We start from the raw sequence: 22,759 nt of genomic DNA, 5'->3' as shown, positions 1-22,759 counted from the left end.
TTGTACTTATTTAAACTCTGTGTGTAATTAAATTTACTCTTTTTAATAAAATTAATAAAAAAAATTTCTTTCTATTACACGTATCACTTCAATATTTAGTTAAATGAACTAAAAAATCTGAAACTACTACAAAATCTCATTCTACCAAACTGATTCTTGGGTCATTCAAGTACTTTCTGATAGAATAATTAATACAAGTTTTAAATGAAATTCATGAATTTTTGAACTATACAATTTAGATAAAAAAATAATTAATGATACTAGGTTATTTAATTGTAAAAGACAAACGGAGCGTGTAGCGCAACGTAAGAAAATGCGCGCGAAGCGCGCATCATGCTGACTCTACATTGGCTGCGTAAACGTGTACGTGAACGTGAACGTGCTGACGTCACCCATTTGAATAACATTGTAACGTCAGCACGTTCACGATCACGTACACGTTTGCGCAGCCAATGTAGAGTCAGCATCAATATCGGACCGCGAAGCGGGACGATCGTCCTACGCGCGCCCCGGGGCGCGCTCAATTATGCGAGCTCCTACGCGCGAAGCGCGTGATGAGAATGTGGCCGCCCCGGTAGGGGGCTGCCGGATTTTTATTAATTATTATTAATCAATTATTTATTAAATGACAGTAATTTTTCTTTATTTATATAAATAAAATTCTGACTTCCGTCAGCAAATTTTTGGTCGATAATTTTTAAATTATCTTATAAAAAATCACCCAAGAAAATATTATTGGTTAATTTTAAAATTATAACAGAAATGTTTTTGCCGAATATTTATTCAAACAAATTCCAAATAATTGAAAATAATTCAAAATAAAGTTAGAAAATTAATTTATTTTATTACAAATAATTGTCAATTTTAAAATTTATCTTTTTGAACGACCAATTTTAAGAGATCTAGCCGAATAATTTTTCTCGTGTCATTCTGACCCCATATTACCTTTACGGGTTAAATAAATTGAGTTTTAAAAATTTGAAGATAAAAATAAATTTGTAATAGATTTACGAAAAAATGTTACTTCTTAAAAAATTTGTGTTGAAAAAAATATATTTATTTGAAAAGAACAATAAATAAAAGAAATTAAGAAACTAATAAAGTTTTGAGGAAAATTTTTAAATATTTTTTTTATGTAAGATGCATGCAAAATGAAAAATAAAAGAAAGATATATCTTAATGGCATGCAGTTAAAATTATATATTTTTCTATCTCTAAATTTCAAATTTACGTATTTTTAAAAACAAAGTTTAGTAATAGTAAAATTTCTCATTCTCTTATATGGGTGATTCTACAAACGAGTGAATTTTGACTGGTGAGGCTTATTTTGTATATTAATTTTGAAAAAAATAATTTTATTTTTGATGAAAATTGTAAATCTAAATTGTTTCTATTGTGGCACTAAAAAATACACATCAAAGTGCTAAATTCTCATTTGTCTGGCATGTCCCGTAGTGCAAATGACAGTTCATATTGTGAAAAAATTTTATTTTTCAATTGTTTAGCAGAAAATTCATACTGCATTAGTAATGTTGAACAGTTGTAGATTATTAATGTGGAAATAGTTATGACATTACTTTATACCTTATTTATAAAATATCTTCTCGAATTTTGTCCCTAGATTTTGTTATCATTCGTCTGGCAGTTGAAAACATGTTAAAATTATTAAAAATCAACATTCTGATGAAGTTACAGTTCGTTATACAGTTACAGTTCATAATATGTTTTTCTATTAACCAAGATTGCTCAATTTGTAACGGAAATTCTGTTGTGACCAGACAAATTCTCATTCGTCTGGCATCCATTTTAAAAAAAAAAACATTATTTTTAGGTCCTTTTATAGTACATTACATCTTAATATGCTACTGTTTATGATATTTTTAATTTGGATTATTTTATCTAAATGTTTATTAAGGGGTAGTCGTCAAGTATTAATTTTGATCCTTTTGGGGTTGATAGTAATTGGAATATACTCTAAGAGATTTCTAGTATTTATGGATGTTAAAGACGGAAATTAATTAACAAAAAAATAAAATAAATAATTTAAAGAGAAAATAATAATGTTTAGAAAGAATACTAATTTTTATTATTAACAACTTCGCTCATAGGTAAAGCGTAAATTGCTTTTCGCTAACAACGTTAGAAAAAGGTAGTGGACAGTCCCTTAGTATATTATCAACTCAATAAACCCGGATAGACGGTATTTTAGATAAAATTCTCAAAAAGAGAGATATAATAAAGACATCAAAAAGGTGACTAAATAAATGAAACGTAATTAGCACAACAAAAGAAATCCGTTTATTCAATCAACCCCCAAAAGTATACATTCAGTTCCCCAATTGATCTTTAATAAAATGATTACAATTAATGCAACATTTAGGTTAAGCTACTTGACTGAAAATCAAGTCTCACAAGAATAATTTATTGCAAGTAAAACAAAGAAACCAAATAAAAGAAATTTTCATTAATAAGAAAACAATTTGTGTGTTTAAGATGTGTGTAATAATGTTTTTTTTCTAAGATTCTATCTTTTTCATATAATGTATGGATATTTAGAGCAATTCACCAGAATAATAATAATTAAAATGTTACAGAAAAGTATCAAATTACTTTTCGAACTCTTGAGAGTTTAACACTCGTACTTAATATAGGATTCCCAAGTATGCGGAAGTCTTTTTAACTTCCTTTATTCTTTATATTTTCCTTCTTTACTTTGATAACTTGTATTAAATATTTCCTTTAAACAATTATTTCAATATTTCAAAATCTGCCTTTTAAAAATTCAGAGTTTGGTGTTTAAAGGTGCAAGTATTAAAAATAAGATGGTATTATTAAATATATTTTATTGGAAATAATTGAGAGCTCTGGTTGTGCTCTGCTGGATGACGCAAAAGGGACTGACTCAATTAGGCCTGAGTAATTAGGAAGGAATAGGCAAAGGTAGGCAAAAATGACTCATCTTACTCCTGTGCTTTTCCCCAGCTATCCAAAATGTTGCAAGTCTCAACTTGCAACGAGCTAAACAATAAGACCATAAAATGGCAGATGCTAAAAGGGTCTCAGGTAATGAACCTGAACTCTAAAGTGTAACTGCAAGAAATCAGACAATTTTAGTGAAATACTAAAATATTCTAAAAATCAGAGCACAACCTAAAATTATAATAATTAATTTTCCTAATGTGTAACAAATTCGAGAGTGTGTGTCATGTGTACTTGTCTGTGTACCATTTTCTAAACTATATGTTTAATAATGAATTATTTTTTTTAATGTCCAAAAATAAATTAAAATTATTCAAGAAGATTTGATCGCCACAAGAGTATTGGGTTCACCAAACCTGAATTTTTCAAACAGTTAATTTGATATATAAATAATTGCGATATTAAACAAACACTTTTAAATTTCAAACGTGATCTTGCACTTTAGCATTTATAATTTTTTTTACTTATAAAATTAATTTTCCTTTTTCAATGAACTTTTATAACTCAATAGATTTCACTAATCGTGGAATATTCACTTGTATTTTATAGACAAATTCAACAATTTCAACCCTTAGTGCGGGAAATAAGCAATATATACTTTATTTGCTTTAAGCGGTTAAGCTATGCAAATGGGTTTCGTGTTGATAATTATCATATTAACTTTGTTTTACAATGTCTAGAATAAACTCGTACATTTTGTTGACATTATTCTTAGTTTTCGCATTAAGTAATTCTAATACACTCTCATTAGTGTTTATTAACAATTTTTTCCTGATGTCGTTAAAAACTGAACATTCCAGCAGGAAATGATTCAAATTTGACACATGTGGACGAAAATATAGATTGCAGTTTTCATTTGTTTTATAGATGAATCTCTTGTTATTTGTTATAATTTTTCCCGAAATATTACTTGCAAGTCTACACTGTGCCATTGCTTTTATTTTATATGTCGGTATTTTGAAATTAAGATAGGATTGTCTTCCCGGCAACTCTTTCTCTATCCTCGGCTACCCGTTTTTCAATACAAGTTTTTATTATTTTGGTTTTTTGGTTACTTATATTAGATGGAGAAAAATGGAGGGTTGGATCAATTACTTTAATAATATTTTCTGTTTGAGAAAACCAGTTATATTTATTATTAGCGGTAGTTGTGTTAGATAAATCTTTCAGTTGGTTGAAGCAAATTTTAGGATATCTGTCAGGCTCCATACTCTGCAATTTCTCCATCCAATTACAAATCCGTCTAATCACAACGCTAGATAAGACAGGGGCACCGACTTCGAGTCTGACTGCATAGTTCGGGCAATACAAGGGAAGTGAGAGAAGTCTTTTGTAGAATGTGGTCTGTATTGAATCAATTTCTGCTAAAAGACGCACTCCCCAAACTTCTATCCCGTACATTAGTACACTGGTGACTAGAGAGATCAGTAATTTTTCTTTAACGTCCCAGTTATTAACATGAGTGCTGTATAACAGTTTTAAAAGTGCATTCAGTTTCATTTCTCTAAAAAATGTTTCAAAGTCGTTTAAAAATAAAGAAAAAAGTAAAGGCCTTAAAGTCTCTCCCTGGAGAACGCCTTCTGTGACCTCAACTGGTGTCGTTATACCCTTCTGTGATCTGACTGATATAATGGCATTATCGTAGAGGTTTTTACAAATTTTAATGAATTTATAACTCACTCCGATATTTAGCAATTTTTGACATAAAAGCCTGTGTTTAATTGAAGGGAATGCATTTACAAAATCAACGAATAGGGCATACAATTTACCTTTTTTCTTATTTAAATAAATTTGAGCTAGCGAATTGACAATAAAGATGTTGTCAATGCATCCCCTTCCCCTTCGGAAGACTGATTGGAACTCAGGGAGTGCGTCACATTCGTTACTCCATTTTGCCAATCTTTCGTTAAGAACCTGAGTAAATAGTTTTGAAATGCAATTTATTAACGAGATAAGTCGAAAGTTGGCAGATTCATTTTTATCACCTTTTTGTGTAGCATACTGGCATGCATTACGGACCACGCAAGAGGAACCACCTCGTCTGACAAAACTTTGTTAAATAAGTTTTCCATGTAATATATCCAGTTTATTGGGAGATTTTTATAGAATTCGTAATTTAAACCGTCTGGACCTGGAGATTTATTTGGTTTTGAATTTTTTAATGCCCACATTAGCTCCTCGGGCGTGATCCGATCATCCAGTAAGGGGTGATAAACACCCTCGAATTCTGATATAGAACAACTGGTGCGGGAAGGAAAGAGGAGGCTGAAGTATTCAAACCATCGGTCAAGATTTATGTCATTAGAAGAATTCAGTCTTGGTCTGTATCTATTGATTAAATTCCATAAAGTTTGAGAATCTCGGCAATTATCTATAGATTCCGAAAGATTTTTAAAAAATAGTTTTTCTTTTTCATTTAAAATGTTTCTAAAATTTTTTTTGCTCGTATTGTATTCCGTTGCCTCTTTACTGTCAAAACCTGAAATTTTGCATCGTCTACGACACGCCTCGACCCCCCTCTTTGTAGGTTATTTTGTTTTGAAATAACTATCAGGTTGTCGAAATAAAGTGTAGTACATACGTGATTATTATGGTTTGGTGATAAAAGAAGAGATGATTTTTTAGAAATATAACAATAAAAGACAAAATTTTAGAAATGTAGAAAAAGAAATCAAAAAAATATTGGTTAAGATTGAATATGTAGAGGCAAGTTTTCATAAAAAATGGACATATAATTTTTCGTGTTTTTGTGGTTTCTGTTGAATTCTTATAAAGGTTGTTTCAGTTCTAAAAGTTGCACTTCAGTATGTATTCAGACATTTTTAATGACTTCAAGAATCGTTGAAATGTTAATTAAAGGATTAAAAAAATTTGTAATTTTCTAGATAATTACTTTGAAATTTGTATAATAAACATTCGACAAAAACATTTCTGTAAGAATTTTAAAATTAAACCAATAAAATTTTCCTGGGTGATTTTTGATAAGATAATTTTAAAACTATCGACAAAAAATTTGTTTACGGAAATTAATTCGAACATATAGGTAGTTTTGTAAAATATTCATATATATCAGAGAATGAGAAATTTTACTATTACAAAACTTTGTTTTTGAAAATACGTAAATTTGAAATTTAGAGTTAAAAAAATATATAATTTTAAATGAACGCCATTAAGATATATCTTTCTTTTATTTTTCAATTTGCATGCATTTTACATAAAAATAAATATTTCAAAATTTTCCTCAAAATTTTATTAGTTTCTTAAATTTCTTATTTATTGTTCTTTTCAAATAAATATATTTTTTTCAACACAAATTTTTTTCGTAAATCTATTACAAATTCATTTTTATCTTTAAATTCTTAAAACTCAATTAATTTAATCCGTAAGGGTTATATGGGGTCAAAATGACACCAGAAAATTTTTTTGGCTAGGTCTCTTAAAATTGATCGTTCAAAATTATAAATTTTAAAATTGACTATTATTTTTAACAAAATAAATGAATTTTCTAACTTTATTTTGAATTTTTTGTTCTAAAGTATAATATCCAATGAGTTTAAAACCAAAATTATGTTCATTTTATCTTAAGAATTACATTTTTTATGAATTAATTTAAAAAGAAATTGCAATTTCTTTTTTTATTTTTTCAATATGCAGAAAATTTTAAATTTAGAAAAACCGTATTGGATTTTATAGATTAGATCTTTAACTAAAATTCAGTTACAGAATTAAGTGGAAGGGGAATAGCAACTGTTCTGTTGCCCGCTTGACCCCAAATGACAATTACATTATATGACAACAAATTTTCTCTTGAAATAATTGGTTTTTAAAATTGTACAAAATACAGTTTTATTAAAAAGTTGTTTTTAATGAACAATAAAATTATAAACTAATAAAAATCATCAAATTTTCAAACATCCATTTGTTTTCATTTCTTTATTAAAAATTGTTATTAATTTTTTACGAAGAAATTTTTTACTACTTTAAAATTTATTGGTTTTGAAAAATATGTCTATTTGAAAAAAACAATAAATAAGAAATCTAAGGTTATAAAATTTTTACATATTTTTATGCATAATGCACACGAATTTAGAAACAAATATCTTAATCGCATGCAATTTACATTATAAACATTTTTTTTCCTTAATATTGTTGGTTTTTTTATATTTTTGCTTCCTCGTGGAGGAAGCTTTGTAGTCCTTTCATTTATAAAACTTTTCAAAGTGGCGGAAACAAATTTTTTTCTTTATAGAAACATGTTATATGAGATCCTGATCAATTGTCCGGATGTATGTATGTGTGTGTGTGTGGATCCCTTTTTTGTTTAGAAGATAACTTTAACAGGTTTTAATGGATTTAGATAAAATTTGGTAGGCTCATTTATCATATTAATATCTCAAATCTGACCTAAGGATTTTGAAAAATATCCCAAAAAAAAATTTTATCGTCTTTTTTCCAAAAATTTTTTTTTAATCGAAAAAATTTTTAAATAGAAAAATTTAAGGTTATATATAATAAAATCGTTTTCCTTGCGTCAAGACGAATCGATCGATATATATAAAGTATACATTTAAGGTAAATTTAAAAAATTAATGAAAGTAAAAAAATCAAAATTTCACATTTAGGCTATAAAATTTTGTGATTTTTTAAATTGAAGTTTATATATGAAATAATTGTATTCCTTACGTCAAGACGAATCGATCGATATATATAAAGTATACATTTGAAGTAAATTTAAAGAATTAATGAAAGTTAAAAAATCAAAAATTGACATTTTGGCAATAAAATTTTGCTTTCTCCACGAGGAAGTGTAAAGAGGAAGCAAAATGTTCATGTAATGAACATCTGAATTTACAACTTGTTTATTTATAATTCTAGATCTGAATTTCAAATTCACGTATTTTTGAAAACAAAGTTTTAAAGTTGTAAAATTTCTATTTTTTTAAATATCAACAGTTCACAAAATTATTAAAATCAAATTTCATCTGTGTCGCTATATTTAACTACCAAAACATTTTTTATGTCCAAAAAACAAATATTTATTTAAGTTAAAAAAAACCAGTAGAAATTTTAAATTAAATAACATTTTCTTAATTCAAAAACGTAAAAATTTTTTCTCTATCTTAACTTAAAAAAATTTTTACTGTTTAGAATTAGGAAAAAGTTATTAATTTGTAATTGAGATCTAGAATTATAAATAAAAAATATAAAAAAAAACAATATTAAGAAAAATAAAATAATATATTTAATGTAAACCGCATGCGATTAAGATATTTGTTTCTAAATTCATGTGCATTATGCATAAAAAAAATTTAAAAATTTTATAACCTTAGATTTCTTATTTATTCTTCTTTTCATATAGATATATTTTTCAAAACCAATAAATTTTAAAGTAGTAAAACTTCTTTTATAAATCTGCTACAAACTAATTTATAACTTTAAATTACTAACAAAGTTTTTTATTAATTATTATTAATCAATTATTTATTAAATGACAGTAATTTTTCTTTATTTATATAAATAAAATTCTGACTTCCGTCAGAAAAGTTTTGGTCGATAATTTTAAAATTATCTTATAAAAAATCACCCAAGAAAATATTATAGGTTAATTTTAAAATTATAACAGAAATGTTTTTGTCGAATATTTATTTAAACAAATTCGAAATAATTGTCTAGAAAATTAAAAAAAAATAAATCTTTAATTAACATGTTTAAACGACTCTTGAAGTCATCAAAGATGTCTGAACATATTCTGAAGTGCAACCCTTGGAACTAAAACAACCTCTATGAGAATTCAACAGAATCCACAAAAACACGAAAAATTATATGTCCATTTTTTAATTCTTAAAATAAAATAAACATAATTTTGGTTTTAAACTCATTGGATATTATACTTTCGAACAAAAAATTCAAATTAAAGTTAGAAAATTCATTTATTTTATTAAAAATAATTGTCAATTTTAAAATTTATCTTTTTGAACGACTAATTTTAAGAGATCTAGCCGAATAATTTTTCTCGTGTCATTCTGACCCCATATTACCTTTACGGGTTAAATAAATTGAGTTTTAAAAATTTGAAGATAAAAATAAATTTGTAATAGATTTACGAAAAAATGTTACTTCTTAAAAAATTTGTGTTGAAAAAAATATATTTATTTGAAAAGAACAATAAATAAAAGAAATTAAGAAACTAATAAAGTTTTGAGGAAAATTTAAAAATTTTTTTTTATGTAAGATGCATGCAAAATGAAAAATAAAAGAAAGATATATCTTAATGGCATGCAGTTAAAATTATATATTTTTCTATCTCTAAATTTCAAATTTACGTATTTTTAAAAACAAAGTTTAGTAATAGTAAAATTTCTCATTCTCTTATATGGGTGATTCTACAAACGAGTGAATTTTGACTGGTGAGGCTTATTTTGTATATTAATTTTGAAAAAAATAATTTTATTTTTGATGAAAATTGTAAATCTAAATTGTTTCTATTGTGGCACTAAAAAATACACATCAAAGTGCTAAATTCTCATTTGTCTGGCATGTCCCGTAGTGCAAATGACAGTTCATATTGTGAAAAAATTTTATTTTTCAATTGTTTAGCAGAAAATTCATACTGCATTAGTAATGTTGAACAGTTGTAGATTATTAATGTGGAAATAGTTATGACATTACTTTATACCTTATTTATAAAATATCTTCTCGAATTTTGTCCCTAGATTTTGTTATCATTCGTCTGGCAGTTGAAAACATGTTAAAATTATTAAAAATCAACATTCTGATGAAGTTACAGTTCGTTATTGTTGTTAATTAAACTGAACTATATGTGATGCCACGCGCGTTTTATTTAATATGTTTTTCTATTAACCAAGATTGCTCAATTTGTAACGGAAATTGTGTTGTGACCAGACAAATTCTCATTCGTCTGGCATCCATTTAAAAAAAAAAAAATAGTATTTTTAGGTCCTTTTATAGGCTTAAGTATTGCAAATTATTATTCTATATCGGATAGAACTGCTTTTTTTATTTAATGTTGTTTCAACCTTTTTTTTAAAAAAAATTGACAAATTCTCATTCGTCTGGTTGTCATTCGTGTAGCACTTTTGAGACAAGATATACATTAAGCACTAAAAACAGAGTAAAACTAATAATTTTTTAACATTTTTCGATTTTCTTGACTTAAAATAATCCTCATTAAATTTTTAAGAAATTGCTGAAACCCAATCTTTAATTTTCATTTTGCATATATATAATTATATTAATTTAAATAATCAAATGAAAAGTACTTTTTTTCTATGAATCGTATGAATATGTCAATAAAATCAAAATATTTTTTTATTATTAGACATTTAAAATAATCCTAGATTTGTGATTTGTAAAATTATGTTCTAGTAGAACACACGTACACGGAGAAAAAGAAAAAGTAATTTTTACTACTTTCAGAGTAAAACTGGACCAACTCGAAGTTTCTGCGCATCTCTGGCAATTTTTACTCCAAAAATAGTAAAATTTATTATTTCTGTAGTAAATTTTACTGTTTCCGTAGTAAGTTTTACTATTTCTAGAGTAAATTTTACTATTTTTGGAGTAAAAATTGCCAGAGATGCGCAGAAACTTCGAGTTGGTCCAGTTTTACTCTGAAAGTAGTAAAAGTTACTTTATAAAAGAAATCTTTTTTCTCCGTGTAATTTGTTATAAACAAATTATATAACAAATTATTAAATAAAGCGATACCTTTTTTTGATCCTTGTAAAATTTGTTACTCGGGGGTTTTCGGGGTCGCTGATTAAGAATCCGATGTCATTTTTGCAAAATTCAAAATGGCGGATCCAGTATGGCGGACGACTTTTGAAAAAACATAATGTATTCGTCTAAAAATAGTTACTGGGGAGTTTTCGGGGTCGCTGATTACGAATCCGATGTCAGTTTTTCATAATTCAAAATGACGGATCCAATATGCCGGACTTTTTTTAAAATCGTTCGGATTTCTTTTAAACTCTTTACTCGGCGGTTTTCGAGGTCGCTGAAAATGAATCTGATGTCAGTTTTTTAAATTTAAAATAGAGGATCTAATCTATCATAAGCGATTTTTAAAAAAATTGTCCGCCATATTGGATCCGCCATTTTGAATTTTGAAAAACTGACATCGGATTCTTAATCAGCGACCCCGAAAACTCCCCAGTAACTATTTCTAGACGAATACATTAAGTAACGATTATCTATTTTATATCATTTTTAATTTACCGAATAATCATTTCTCATAATTATATAAAATTGCTAAACGTTACGTTTAAAAATAGAAAAAGTATAAATTTGGTAAATTACATTTTAGAACAAATAATTGTTCGAAAAAATATTTATTATACAAAATGATAATTATGTAAAATAAAAAATAGTATATACAGGTTTTTGGAAAAATAAAAATTATGAAAAATACTAATTCTCTACAATAATAATTATGAGAAATGATTATTCGGTTTATTGAAAATTATAAAAAATGTTCTTTCGAAGTTAAAAAATTCTGTCAAATAATAATTCGAAAGTATTTTTATTATATAATCTGACGATTCGAATTCAAAAAATCTGCCCTCTCCCCCTTCGGGGTAGCGGGTTTGAGCGCGCCTTGGGACGCGCGAAGAGCACTTCGTCGCGCTACGCGCTCCAAATGTTCTGCTACTCTACATTTAATATTATATGATAATATTTTAAGATAAAAATTATATATAATAATTATATTATTATTATATAGGATTAATTTTCTTAAAGTTCTTCGACTTTACGGACAACATTCTCATCATGGCACTCGCGTTTAACGCTCGAATGTATGATGCGGAATTGGAAGTGTTTTTGAGTATTTGGATTTTTCAAATATATGAAACATTTGAGCGAACGAATACATTTAAGGGAATAGTATCACATATCCATTATTTTTTTCAAATAGTTTTTTCAATTAAAAAGTTATTGTGTCAACAACATTTTGTGTCTACATACATACATACATACATACACACACATACATACATACAGACACAGAGAGAGACACTTTCGCCGGACCATGATTTTTCGACTCAGGGCACCTCAAAACGTAAAGATTTCATGGAAATAGAAAAAGTCAATTTTCGACCAATTATAATACCTTCTCATGTGATGAGAATGTAAAAATTATAGTCGATTCCTTTTAGATAAAACGATTTTCGAGAAAATAAAAATTCGAAAAAACAAATTTGTGGTTTAATCATCCGCCTCAAAAAAAAGTTTGTCTGAGTTTAAAGAAAATAAAAAATTATTTGAGTACAAATAAACTGAAACGTTTTTTAAGGACTTCAAGGAGACTAGAAATCTCCCAAAATACATGCCGATTAAATTCAACCCCACCAGAATCAAAATCAACACAATTACTAGCTGTGTTAAACGTAAATTTCAATTCGGAGAACAAAATAAATGATTTATAAAGTTATTATCAAATTTTTGCAGAACAAAGAAGCATTTTCGCATACATAAACCGACAGCAAACACGACAAATACTATTTAAGTAAGGGACAATGTATAACAAAATGAATAAATCTCAATTATTTTCCATAATGTTTGGAATTTTGCTTATTACTTTGATTTCTTCTGATGCAAGGCCCAGCAATGGTTCATTAACAATTGTAAGTTTTTTATTAATTTTTATTTTATTTTCGAATAATATTTTTAATAAATATATTTTACGATGGTCCAAAATGACAATAAACAAAAATATGTTGCTTTCATTTTCCAAAAATTTAACCTGAAGTGTAAAAAATATACTTGTACATGTTTTTTTTAATTGAAAAATAATTAAAGGTCACTCAAAAGCCCACGAAACTTACAGTTGAAATAACATAAAACACCCGTTTTGATATAAAATTGTCAAAAATCAATCAAATTATTTCTGCTTTGAACTAGTTCTTGAAAAGGAATTAAAAAATTGGAATCAATAGTTTATTTAATAATTTGTTAATATTAACTATTTTTATGGTCGTTTTTAAAAAAATAAAATTTTTGATACTTATAATTTGAGTGGTTTTTGACGATTGTATTGTAAATGTAGGTAAATGTAGACTATTTTGATATTTTTTATATTATGTAATTATAAGTTAATTAAATTTGCATTAATAAAATAATTGTTCAGATTAAATATTTTTGTATAATTTTATACAATATTTTTGGAACAAATATATTATACATATATAATTCGAACTTATTTTTGCATTGCTATATAGTTGAAAATATTTAAATTTGTTTAAAACATATTTTCTAGTTGATTTAATGTAAAATTATATATTATTTGGGAGATTTTAAACTATATTTACATATTTGTTGTTTTTTAATTAAAATTAAATATAAACCCTTTTGTTTATGGTTTATAACTTTTAACCAAATGCATATTATGAGACTTGTGTGTATCAGTGGCAATCTAGAGGCGTTATGTAACTGCAAAAAACCTAAATTGATTCCTTCAACTGAAAAGATTTTATTAAAAATTTAGTGAAGTGATCACTTTTAGGAAAAAAAAGTAGTTCCCGGTTGTGGGCACCCTATTTTGTTACACTTTTAATATGTTTAAACAGAGAGGAATTGAGTGCTTGGATACAATAAGGGGACGTACGCTCGGCGAGTCACTTGAAAGCCAGTCAGAGGTACCAAAAAGTGTAAAAAATGAAAATTCGAAATTTAAAATTATGAAAAATACCACCTTATAGTGAATAAAAATGCGCATCTTTTTTTCCTTTAAGATTTTTTTGCATAATGAATATTTTGGATAATAATGACAAAAATGTCATAAATTTTAATTCCCAAAATTCATTGAATTTTTAAACATAAATTGTCGTATCTTTGACAAAAATTGGAGAATTCTCTTGATATTTGGTATACAAATGCATTTGGGTCTATAGAAGGCGACAATATTATGAGAATGTTAAAATTAATTAATTGTTTAACAATTTTTTATTGTTAATATAGACCCTGTCGGAAAATATGTTTCCTATCTTTGGCTGCAAAAAGTATGCGGGGAAGTTTCAAATTTTAACAACTTCCAGTGAGACATTTGTTCATTATAATGTAAAGAAGTTTTCTGTAAAGTTGCAGAAAGATTGCTTTTTTATTTACAGAAATACAATAGTTTTTAACAAGTTGCGCGCGCCGTCAACGATCGCAAACGTGGAGTCTTTAAAGACACTTGCTTGGCAAGGTTTTATATATATAATATTATATAATTTTATTATTATATAATATTATTATTATATAATATACAACATTTATACTTTTTTAATAATAGTATAAAATGTGATATATGTGCAAATTGAAATATTACAAATAATTTTAAAACGTTTTTAGACGTGAATATTATTGTTTAGAAATCTGGAAATATTTTGTTTTTAACTATTTTTTAAAAATTGTAATTTTTAAAATAATTATATTTTAATAGTTATTATAAGGTTTTTACCAGATTTAACATAATTTAAAATAGCATTAAATGTTGTTACAGCATATATAGAAAATTCTAATACATTGTATCTAATACATTACAAGTGTCTTTAAAAACTCCACGTTTGCGATCGTTGACGGCGCGCGCAACTTGTTAAAAACTATTGTATTTCTGTAAATAAAAAATCAATCTTTCTGCAACTTTACAGAAAACTTCTTTACATTATAATGAACAAATGTCTCACTGGAAGTTGTTAAAATTTGAAACTTCCCCGCATACTTTTTGCAGCCAAAAATAGGAAACATATTTTCCGACAGGGTCAATATTAACAATAAAAAATTGTTAAACAATTAATTAATTTTAACATTCTCATAATATTGTCGTCTTCTATAGACCCAAATGCATTTGTATACCAAATATCAAGAGAATTCTCCAATTTTTGTCGAAGATACGACAATTTATGTTTAAAAATTCAATGAATTTTAGGAATTAAAATTTATGACATTTTTGTCATTATTATCCAAAATATTCATTATGCAAAAAAATCTTAAAGGAAAAAAAGATGCGCATTTTTATTCACTATAAGGTGGTATTTTTCATAATTTTAAATTTCGAATTTTCATTTTTTACACATTTTGGTACCTCTGACTGGCTTTCAAGTGATTTAAACCAGAGAGGAATTGAGAGTAAGCACGTAATGCAAATCGCGCTTTTCTATTAAAGTCTGCCCCCTCGCGGTCAAAATATCGAAGCTTAGGTGGTTAGCTATATATATTCCTTAAATCGGTGAGGCTACACACATACGCATAATGTAATGGCTAAGCCGAATGACGTTCGGAATTGATCGGGCGGGCTCGTGTATCTTTGCGTGAATTAGAGAAACAAACTGAAAACGAACCGTGCGGGCCTCATCCAATGTTTTGACTTTTTTTCAGATAAAGTATATGAACCGGTTTTTGAAACAATTCACTAACCGACAATATTTATAAGGTTAAATTTAGAAATTTTAATTTAAATTAGTAATTAAAATACAATTTTAATTTATTATTTAAATTTCATTTTAAATTTTTATAAAATTTAGAATTCTAAATGTTCTCTCTTCGAATGCATAGTTGAATAAGTACGAAATTCGTTTTCAATAAATCTTATCATAATTATTATAAATTTTTAATTAAAAAATGTTTTTCTTAAAAGTATGGGTGATTTCACGTGAGATTTCAGTCGACCCTTTAATTTCAGCTAAATATAATTTTTTCGTGTTCTGTAGTGAAAAAAAGATACTTTCTTTATGCAAATTTTCGAGTTATAAATTTTCAAAATTTTAGTTTTGTAAATGTAGACAAAAAACTGGATTTTTTCAATTTTTGCCAAGAGAAGAAAAGTTCCAGTTTATCTTTTACTTTTCAATAATGTTAACGAAATTTTTTTTTTCATTTTTTATTAAAAAATAAAAAAATTAAGTTTTTTTAAATTGGAATATGATTAAAAAAAAAAATTTTAAACATACCTGAAAATACTAAGAAATACTGGAAATAACTAAGATTATAGGTTTAAATAAACATTTAAACACTGCGCGCAGCATTGTGCACATTTCTGAAAAGTAAAAAAAATTGTTAAATAGTTAAAACATTTTCTTTCATTTTTCATAGTGAAATAAAATTTCAGGTTTCAAAAAAAATTATTTTAAATAATTTTTAACAATTTACCAATTGTTTTTACTATTCAAAAATGTGCACAATGCTGCAAGTGGTGTTTTTTTTAAATACATAAAAATATAAAACTTATTGGCCGACCATAAATTTTTTCACTAAATCTTCTTCTTATTTCCAGGTATGTTTTAAAAAAATCACATACAAATTAAAAAAAACTTTAATTTGTTTATAAAAAATTGTTACTTTTTTAATAAAAAATAGATTTTTTTAATAACACTATTGAAAAGTAAAAAAACTGACATAATTTTTATAAATATTATCTTTATTTATTTAATTTAGTTAAACATAAATAATAATGTGAAACTAAACACCATAGAATATTCTATACAAATTAATAATGTATTAAATTGTGGGTAATTTTAATAGGTACTGACAACAATGTTTACAATTTAAATTTTAAGAATATTTTCATTTTATTTAAAATTAAATCATTTTTTACTTGGACAAGCCCAAAGAAAAAATAATTAATTAATTTACAAAAACAATTTTTCTGATTTAAAAACCTATAAAATATTTTTTAAAATTGATTATTTTATTTATTTATTTTAAGTTAAAACATGTAATCTCTTGACAAAATGTTTTTAAATTTAATATTTTAAAAAGTGTAAGCTACTTATAATGTGTAAGCATTTACAAATCGAAAATTTAAAAGTATAATATGAAAAAAAATTATATTTTTTTATAAACTATTAAATAGACATAAAAAATTAATTCAATTTTAAATAAAATGAGAACATTCTTAAGAATTAAATTATAAACATTGTTGTCAGTATTAGGTAAAATTTTTAAATTCTAAAATTTTATTATAATATTACAAAAAATATTTTTCAAAAATTTTAACGGCAAAATAATAAAAAGAATTTAATTTTTCTTTTAATATGACTTTGACAAAAGCACATTATTTCACATTACTAATCTATGATTTAACTGAATTAAATAAATAATGATAATATTGTAATATCGAAATTTTTTTTACTTATTATAAAATAATTATGATAAGATTTATTGAAAACGAATTTCGTACTTATTCAACTATATGCATTCGAAGAGAGAACATTTACACGGAAAGACTTTGTGCATCACTTTGTGTTAAACTCGCCACGAGATTTTAGTAAACTTTTTACCAAACTCAGAAAAAAAGGAAAGATATTAATAATTCGTAGTCTGACTATTAAAATCAGAAAAAAGTTACTGATGTACAATAATTGATTGTTGAGAATTTTAAAATTTAATAGTCAGTCGATCAAAAAATAAAATCTGAAGTTTCACTAAAAAAACATATACATAGCTTTTAATAGCGTGACTACTAAAGTTGCCATCTGAAACTCCATATATACGTATATATATCGACAATTGATAAGTAATGTAGAAATCCAATTTACCTATGAACGAGAGATCACATCTTAACCTAAAATCGTCTAAAATACAGATAGGGTAAACGATCGCTTTAACCGACGCAACGCAAATACAATTCATATCAACGATATCAAGAGGGCAGTTTATTTTTCTTATATATTAATCTCACCATTTCATTTCCACTTACGAGAAAATTTTTATTATGTTTAAACTTATTTCAAGTGCAATAAAAAAATTTCAAAAAAATAAATTATTTAATATTATTAATAAGGTCAATTTTAGGAAATGTCAGAATTAATTTTTTATGCAAACAGGATTATTAAAAGTGTTCGTTGTGTAGACATTTTTCTATCTATGCCGGAACTATTCAACTGCTGACGCTACATGGACAAGCTTCGCTTGTTTGTATGCGTGCTGTTTTCATCGTGAGACTACTAAATTGTAAACACGACACAATGAAAATGTCGTTCTTACAAATATAAAGAATATACTTTTGATATTCATTTTTTCTTAATCTTAATTTTTCTTACAGCGTTAACGAATATTTCTTAGCGTGACTACTAAATTTTGATAAAAAAGAAAACATTTTTTGTTGAAAACATTTATATAAAATGATAGTTTTCCGTTTTTTCCGAGTTTGGTCGCGAGTTTACTAAAATCTCTTGGCAAGTTTGACAGAAAGTGATGCACAAAGTCTTTCCGTGTAGAATTCTAAATTTTATAAAAATTTAAAATGAAATTTAAATAATAAATTAAAATTGCATTTTAATTACTAATTTAAATTAAAATTTCTAAATTTAACCTTATAAATATTGTCGGTTAGTGAATTGTTTCAAAAACCGGTTCATATACTTTATCTGAAAAAAAGTCAAAACATTGGATGAGGCCCGCACGGTTCGTTTTCAGTTTGTTTCTCTAATTCACGCAAAGATACACGAGCCCGCCCGATCAATTCCGAAAGTCATTCGGCTTAGCCATTACATTATGCGTATGTGTGTAGCCTCACCGATTTAAGGAATATATATAGCTAACCACCTAAGCTTCGATATTTTGACCGCGAGGGGGCAGACTTTAATAGAAAAGCGCGATTTGCATTACGTGCTTACTCTCAATTCCTCTCTGGTTTAAATATTTCTTTGCAATGTTTTAAATCAGATAATGTTGCAACTGATGTTTACAATTCAAAATTTTAATTAATTTACTTTATCATTAATTTATAAAAAAATTAATTTTCAAGCTCAATATTAACTACCAGGAGCAACATTTAGAAATCCCAATATGCAACTCAACAAATTGGTAATTAAAATTTATTATCAATTTAAGTAATTTTTTTTTTGTAAAAATTATCAGGCAAAGTTTTTTTTAGTTAGAACTAAAAAAGAATAATCTACATTTTAAAGGATTGCTTTCATTTTTATCAGGGACCATCACGAAAGTCGAATACTGATTTTGTTTCGATATTTGTAACAAAACGAAAGTAGAATGTACTTTTCATGCGGTTTGGTAATCGAAACGATAACATCCGTCGCAATGTGACTCTAAACTTGAGACTTAAAACGTAAGACTTAAGACGTAATAACTTACGACATATGACTTGTTTCAGTTAGAGAACCGGAACTAAACCAAATCGAAACTAAGTTAACTTTTGATTCTGATTTCGGAATCAAAACTTAAATGAACTAGACTTTTGATTCAGGTACCAGAATCAAAACTGAATATAGCTGACTTTTGATTCTGATTTTGAATTTTTTTTGATACTGTGAAGGTTCCTGATTTTTATACATATGTATATTTATTTTTTTAAATACATTCCTGAAAAAATGTTGAGATTTTGTAAAATGTTTCAGAGTGGCACTAATAAAACTTTTTGTTAAAATTTTTTTTTTAAATCAAAATGCAATTTTATGAGTAAAGTAAATGATCTTAACAAAAAAAAAATGTGTTGTTTCGAAAAATAAAAAAACGATTCAAAAATAATTATTTTAGGTCTATTCTAAAACTTTTTGCAAAATCTTCTTACAATCGTAGATTTTTTAAATTTTATTCCAAACCTTTATTTTGTCGAAATCTGAATTTAACCGGTCGCCATTTTATTCAAAATAGTATTTTTAAAAAGCTACGGTCTAACAGCGTTGAAACTAATTAACTAAAAAAATAATCTTAATTTTTGATTTTAAATAACGCGCTGAGAAACAGGAGTGGTTGCCGCAAAAACCGTTTTTCCCTAATGTGACTGCGACTAACCCCTTAAGGCCAGGTCCAAATGAGGCAGCGCCATCTATATTGAAACTAAAATTTTGGAAAATTACCAGCAGCCTTTTCTTGAAAACAAGAAGGTAAAATGCTTTTTTTTATGGATAATATTGATTATCAGCAAGAAATACACCAGCTAAAACTTTTTTTGGGTTAAAATGATGAAAAAAATTTCATGTCAATAAATTATATATGAGCACTTTTATTTACAAAATCTGTAACAGTACTTTCTCAGAAATTACAATCAAAAATGCAATTTCCATTTGGAAAATTAATAAACGCTAAAAAATACACCACCTAAGATTTACCAATCACTAAAATAACAGTGCGATTCCAGGTGAGATTTTGACTTTTTCGGAGTAGGTTAACCGATTGCAATGAAACTTTGGATTTTTCTTATATATAGTAAGACTAATCTTTAACGTAAATTGCAGCTTAAAATATTTGTTAGTTTACGAGATTTGCAATAATAACAAAAAATTTTAAACTGCTATATCTTCCGTTCTAATAATCGGATTGAGGTCTACTTTTTTTTAAAATGTCAAGGAAAATGAGAGGAATAAATCTCTTTCAGAACAATTTTTTATAATTTTACAACAATTATTATTTAATAATTTTTTTAGTTGTAAATTTATAAAAAATTGTTCTGAAAGAGATTTATTCCTCTCATTTTCCTTGACATTTTCTTTCTGAGAAAGTACTGTTACAGATTTTGTAAATAAAAGTGCTCATATATAATTTATTGACATGAAATTTTTTTCATCATTTTAACCCAAAAAAAGTTTTAGCTGGTGTATTTCTTGCTGATAATCAATATTATCCATAAAAAAAAGCATTTTACCTTCTTGTTTTCAAGAAAAGGCTGCTGGTAATTTTCCAAAATTTTAGTTTCAATATAGATGGCGCTGCCTCATTTGGACCTGGCCTTAAAGCGTTGCGTTAGTACTCGTTAATTAAAATGATAACTTAAATGGTTGTTGTTTTGAATAATTATGCGGGGAGGGCTCTTCCTTAAAAATTTTGGACATTTTTTATTAAGTAATGTTTCATTATATAAACATATAATTCTAGTGACTGTAGAAGTTACGACAGTTGTTCGAAGGCTAGTTCTAACTGTTGTTGGAAATTTTGCAGTAATGGGACACAAGTATCAATACCAGCACTAGTAGAAGTACCAGCACCAGTACAAGTACCAGCACCAGTACAAGTACCAGCACCAGTAACAATACCAGCACCAGTACAAATACCAACAACAGTACAAATACCAACAACAGTAAAAGTACCAAAAGGAAAACGTATACCAATCACTTATTTCTGACTAAAAAATTTCCCTGACTTTTGCCTGACGCTGGACATATGTGCAAAAAACCCAGAATGTCCCCTTAATAGATTGATGCGAACGTTTATTATTATTATTAGTATTATTATTATTATATATAAGTAGATGAAAAATTTTTTGAAATATATATGTTTACCAAAGGTTTTTTTGTGCTCTTTCGATTGGTGAAAAAAAATTTCAAAATTTCACTTCATTTTTTTTAAATCAAAAATTTTTTTGACTTTTTTTCAAAATTGGTCTTTTTTTATTGTTCAAATTTTTTTAGAAAGTTTAAAACGTATCCTTTCAACAAAAAAAAATGGAAATGTCCTTTTTCTTTGTCTTCAAGATATTTATTAATTAATTAATTAGTGTTAATTTTATAAAAAAATAAAGTTATTGTAATTCTGACGCTACTGAATGAAAGTTGACATAATTGCGCGTCCCTATATGATGTATTTTGGATTAGTAAATTGTTAATAAATAATTGGCCAACATTGCAATTGTTTATAAAAAATCCTCCAATCCAAAATAGTTCATATAGGGCTTATTTGATGCGGAATTACGTCAGCTTTCAATATTTAGCTTCAGAATTGCAATAACTTTATTTATTTGTAAAATATTTTATTTTTTATTAACAATAATTAATTAATTAATTAATATCTCGAAAATATCAAAAAAGGACATCTCAATATTTTTTGTAGTGAAAATACACACAATAAACTAATTTTGCAATTTTTCTTCATTAATTATAAAAAATAGGAAACATTATTAAATTAAATAAAATCATACCAAATACCTATGAAGTTCTTGAGATAAAATTTTAGAATTTCTTTGCACTTTTCTTTTCTCTTCTTTATAAGTATAAAAAAAAAATTTTTAATAGTGAAAATTTACTATTTTTGAAAGTCAATAACTCTTTTGGAGAAAAATAAAAAAATATGGGGTTTCGAAAATTATTTAAATGTACACTAAAAATTTCGGTCCATTTAAATAATTTTCAAAACCCCATATTTTTTCATTTTTCTTCAAAAGAATTATTGACTTTTAAAAATAGTAAAAATAAACAAAGTGGCTATTTTATGTTTAAAAATTTTTTATACTTATGAAAAAGAGAGAAGAGAAGTGCAAAGAAATGTTTGGTATGATTTTATTTAATTTAATGTTTCCTATTTTTTATAATTAATGAATAAAAATCGTAAAATTAAGTTATTTGTCAAGTGCACTTGAAAATCATATTTTATTATTATATCACATCTTTAAATAATTATATCAATTGATAATGATAAATTTATTCATTCTTAGTAAATTCCAATAATTTTTTTTTTATTGTAAATTCTATGTTTTTTTTGCATGTTTTCTAATGACTAAAAAATTAACAGTTTTTAGCACCTCATATACTTTAAATTCAACCAAAAATTAAATAATTTAATAATTTTTCGCTACCAAACAACCAAAAATTATTATCGAACACTACTATACGATTACCAAACGATTTCAATAAAAAAATTGTTTAGAAAAATATAACCTCACTTTCTTCATACAAATTATAATCGAGTCGAGAATTTAAATTATCTTTACAATTTACATGCAGTTTTTTTTCAATAATTAAGTTATCAATAATAATATATAGTATATTTGTAATAATATAAACAATTGCGTAATTGAAATAAAAAAATTAATTAAAAAAAAAAGAAC

The 22,759-nt window shown here is 26.0% G+C and overlaps 2 protein-coding genes across 4 annotated transcripts in view; one reads left to right on the top strand and one right to left on the bottom strand.

Annotated features, from left to right (window-relative positions):
• Positions 1-22,759, bottom strand: part of LOC127285005 (diphthine methyl ester synthase) — a 50,765-nt gene that overhangs the window by 27,738 nt on the left and 268 nt on the right. The gene's annotated exons all lie outside the window — the stretch shown is intronic.
• Positions 1,173-22,758, top strand: LOC127285006 (probable serine/threonine-protein kinase irlD). 3 transcript variants are annotated; one of them, XM_051310765.1, is made up of 4 exons: positions 1,173-1,315; positions 12,448-12,623; positions 18,728-18,786; positions 20,815-22,758. In XM_051310765.1, the coding sequence occupies exons 2-4, from the start codon at positions 12,516-12,518 to the stop codon at positions 21,059-21,061; spliced, it is 414 nt and encodes a 137-aa protein (XP_051166722.1). In that variant the 5' UTR covers positions 1,173-1,315; positions 12,448-12,515; the 3' UTR covers positions 21,062-22,758. The 3 variants fall into 3 exon arrangements, with proteins under 3 accessions (XP_051166722.1, XP_051166721.1, XP_051166723.1); XM_051310764.1 differs by lacking the exon at positions 1,173-1,315 and adding an exon at positions 9,232-9,386; XM_051310766.1 differs by lacking the exon at positions 1,173-1,315 and adding an exon at positions 9,242-9,386 and having other exon boundaries at positions 20,878-22,758.

This window comes from Leptopilina boulardi, unplaced genomic scaffold (genome assembly GCF_019393585.1).
Source record: "Leptopilina boulardi isolate dan_hultmark-lab unplaced genomic scaffold, ZJU_Lbou_2.1 LbouV2_327, whole genome shotgun sequence".
In the NCBI taxonomy this organism is placed as follows: domain Eukaryota; kingdom Metazoa; phylum Arthropoda; class Insecta; order Hymenoptera; family Figitidae; genus Leptopilina; species Leptopilina boulardi.
The sequence above is the reverse complement of the archived record's forward strand: the minus strand, read 5'-3'. Positions and strand labels throughout refer to the sequence as shown.

Bases quoted from the DNA above. Each gene is read 5' to 3' on its own strand.
- LOC127285006 (XM_051310765.1), top strand. From the start codon at position 12,516: ATGTATAACAAAATGAATAAATCTCAATTATTTTCCATAATGTTTGGA. The intron at 12,624-18,727 runs GTAAGTTTTTTA...TTAATTTTCAAG, and splicing joins GCAATGGTTCATTAACAATT to CTCAATATTAACTACCAGGA. The intron at 18,787-20,814 runs GTAATTAAAATT...ATATAATTCTAG, and splicing joins ATATGCAACTCAACAAATTG to TGACTGTAGAAGTTACGACA.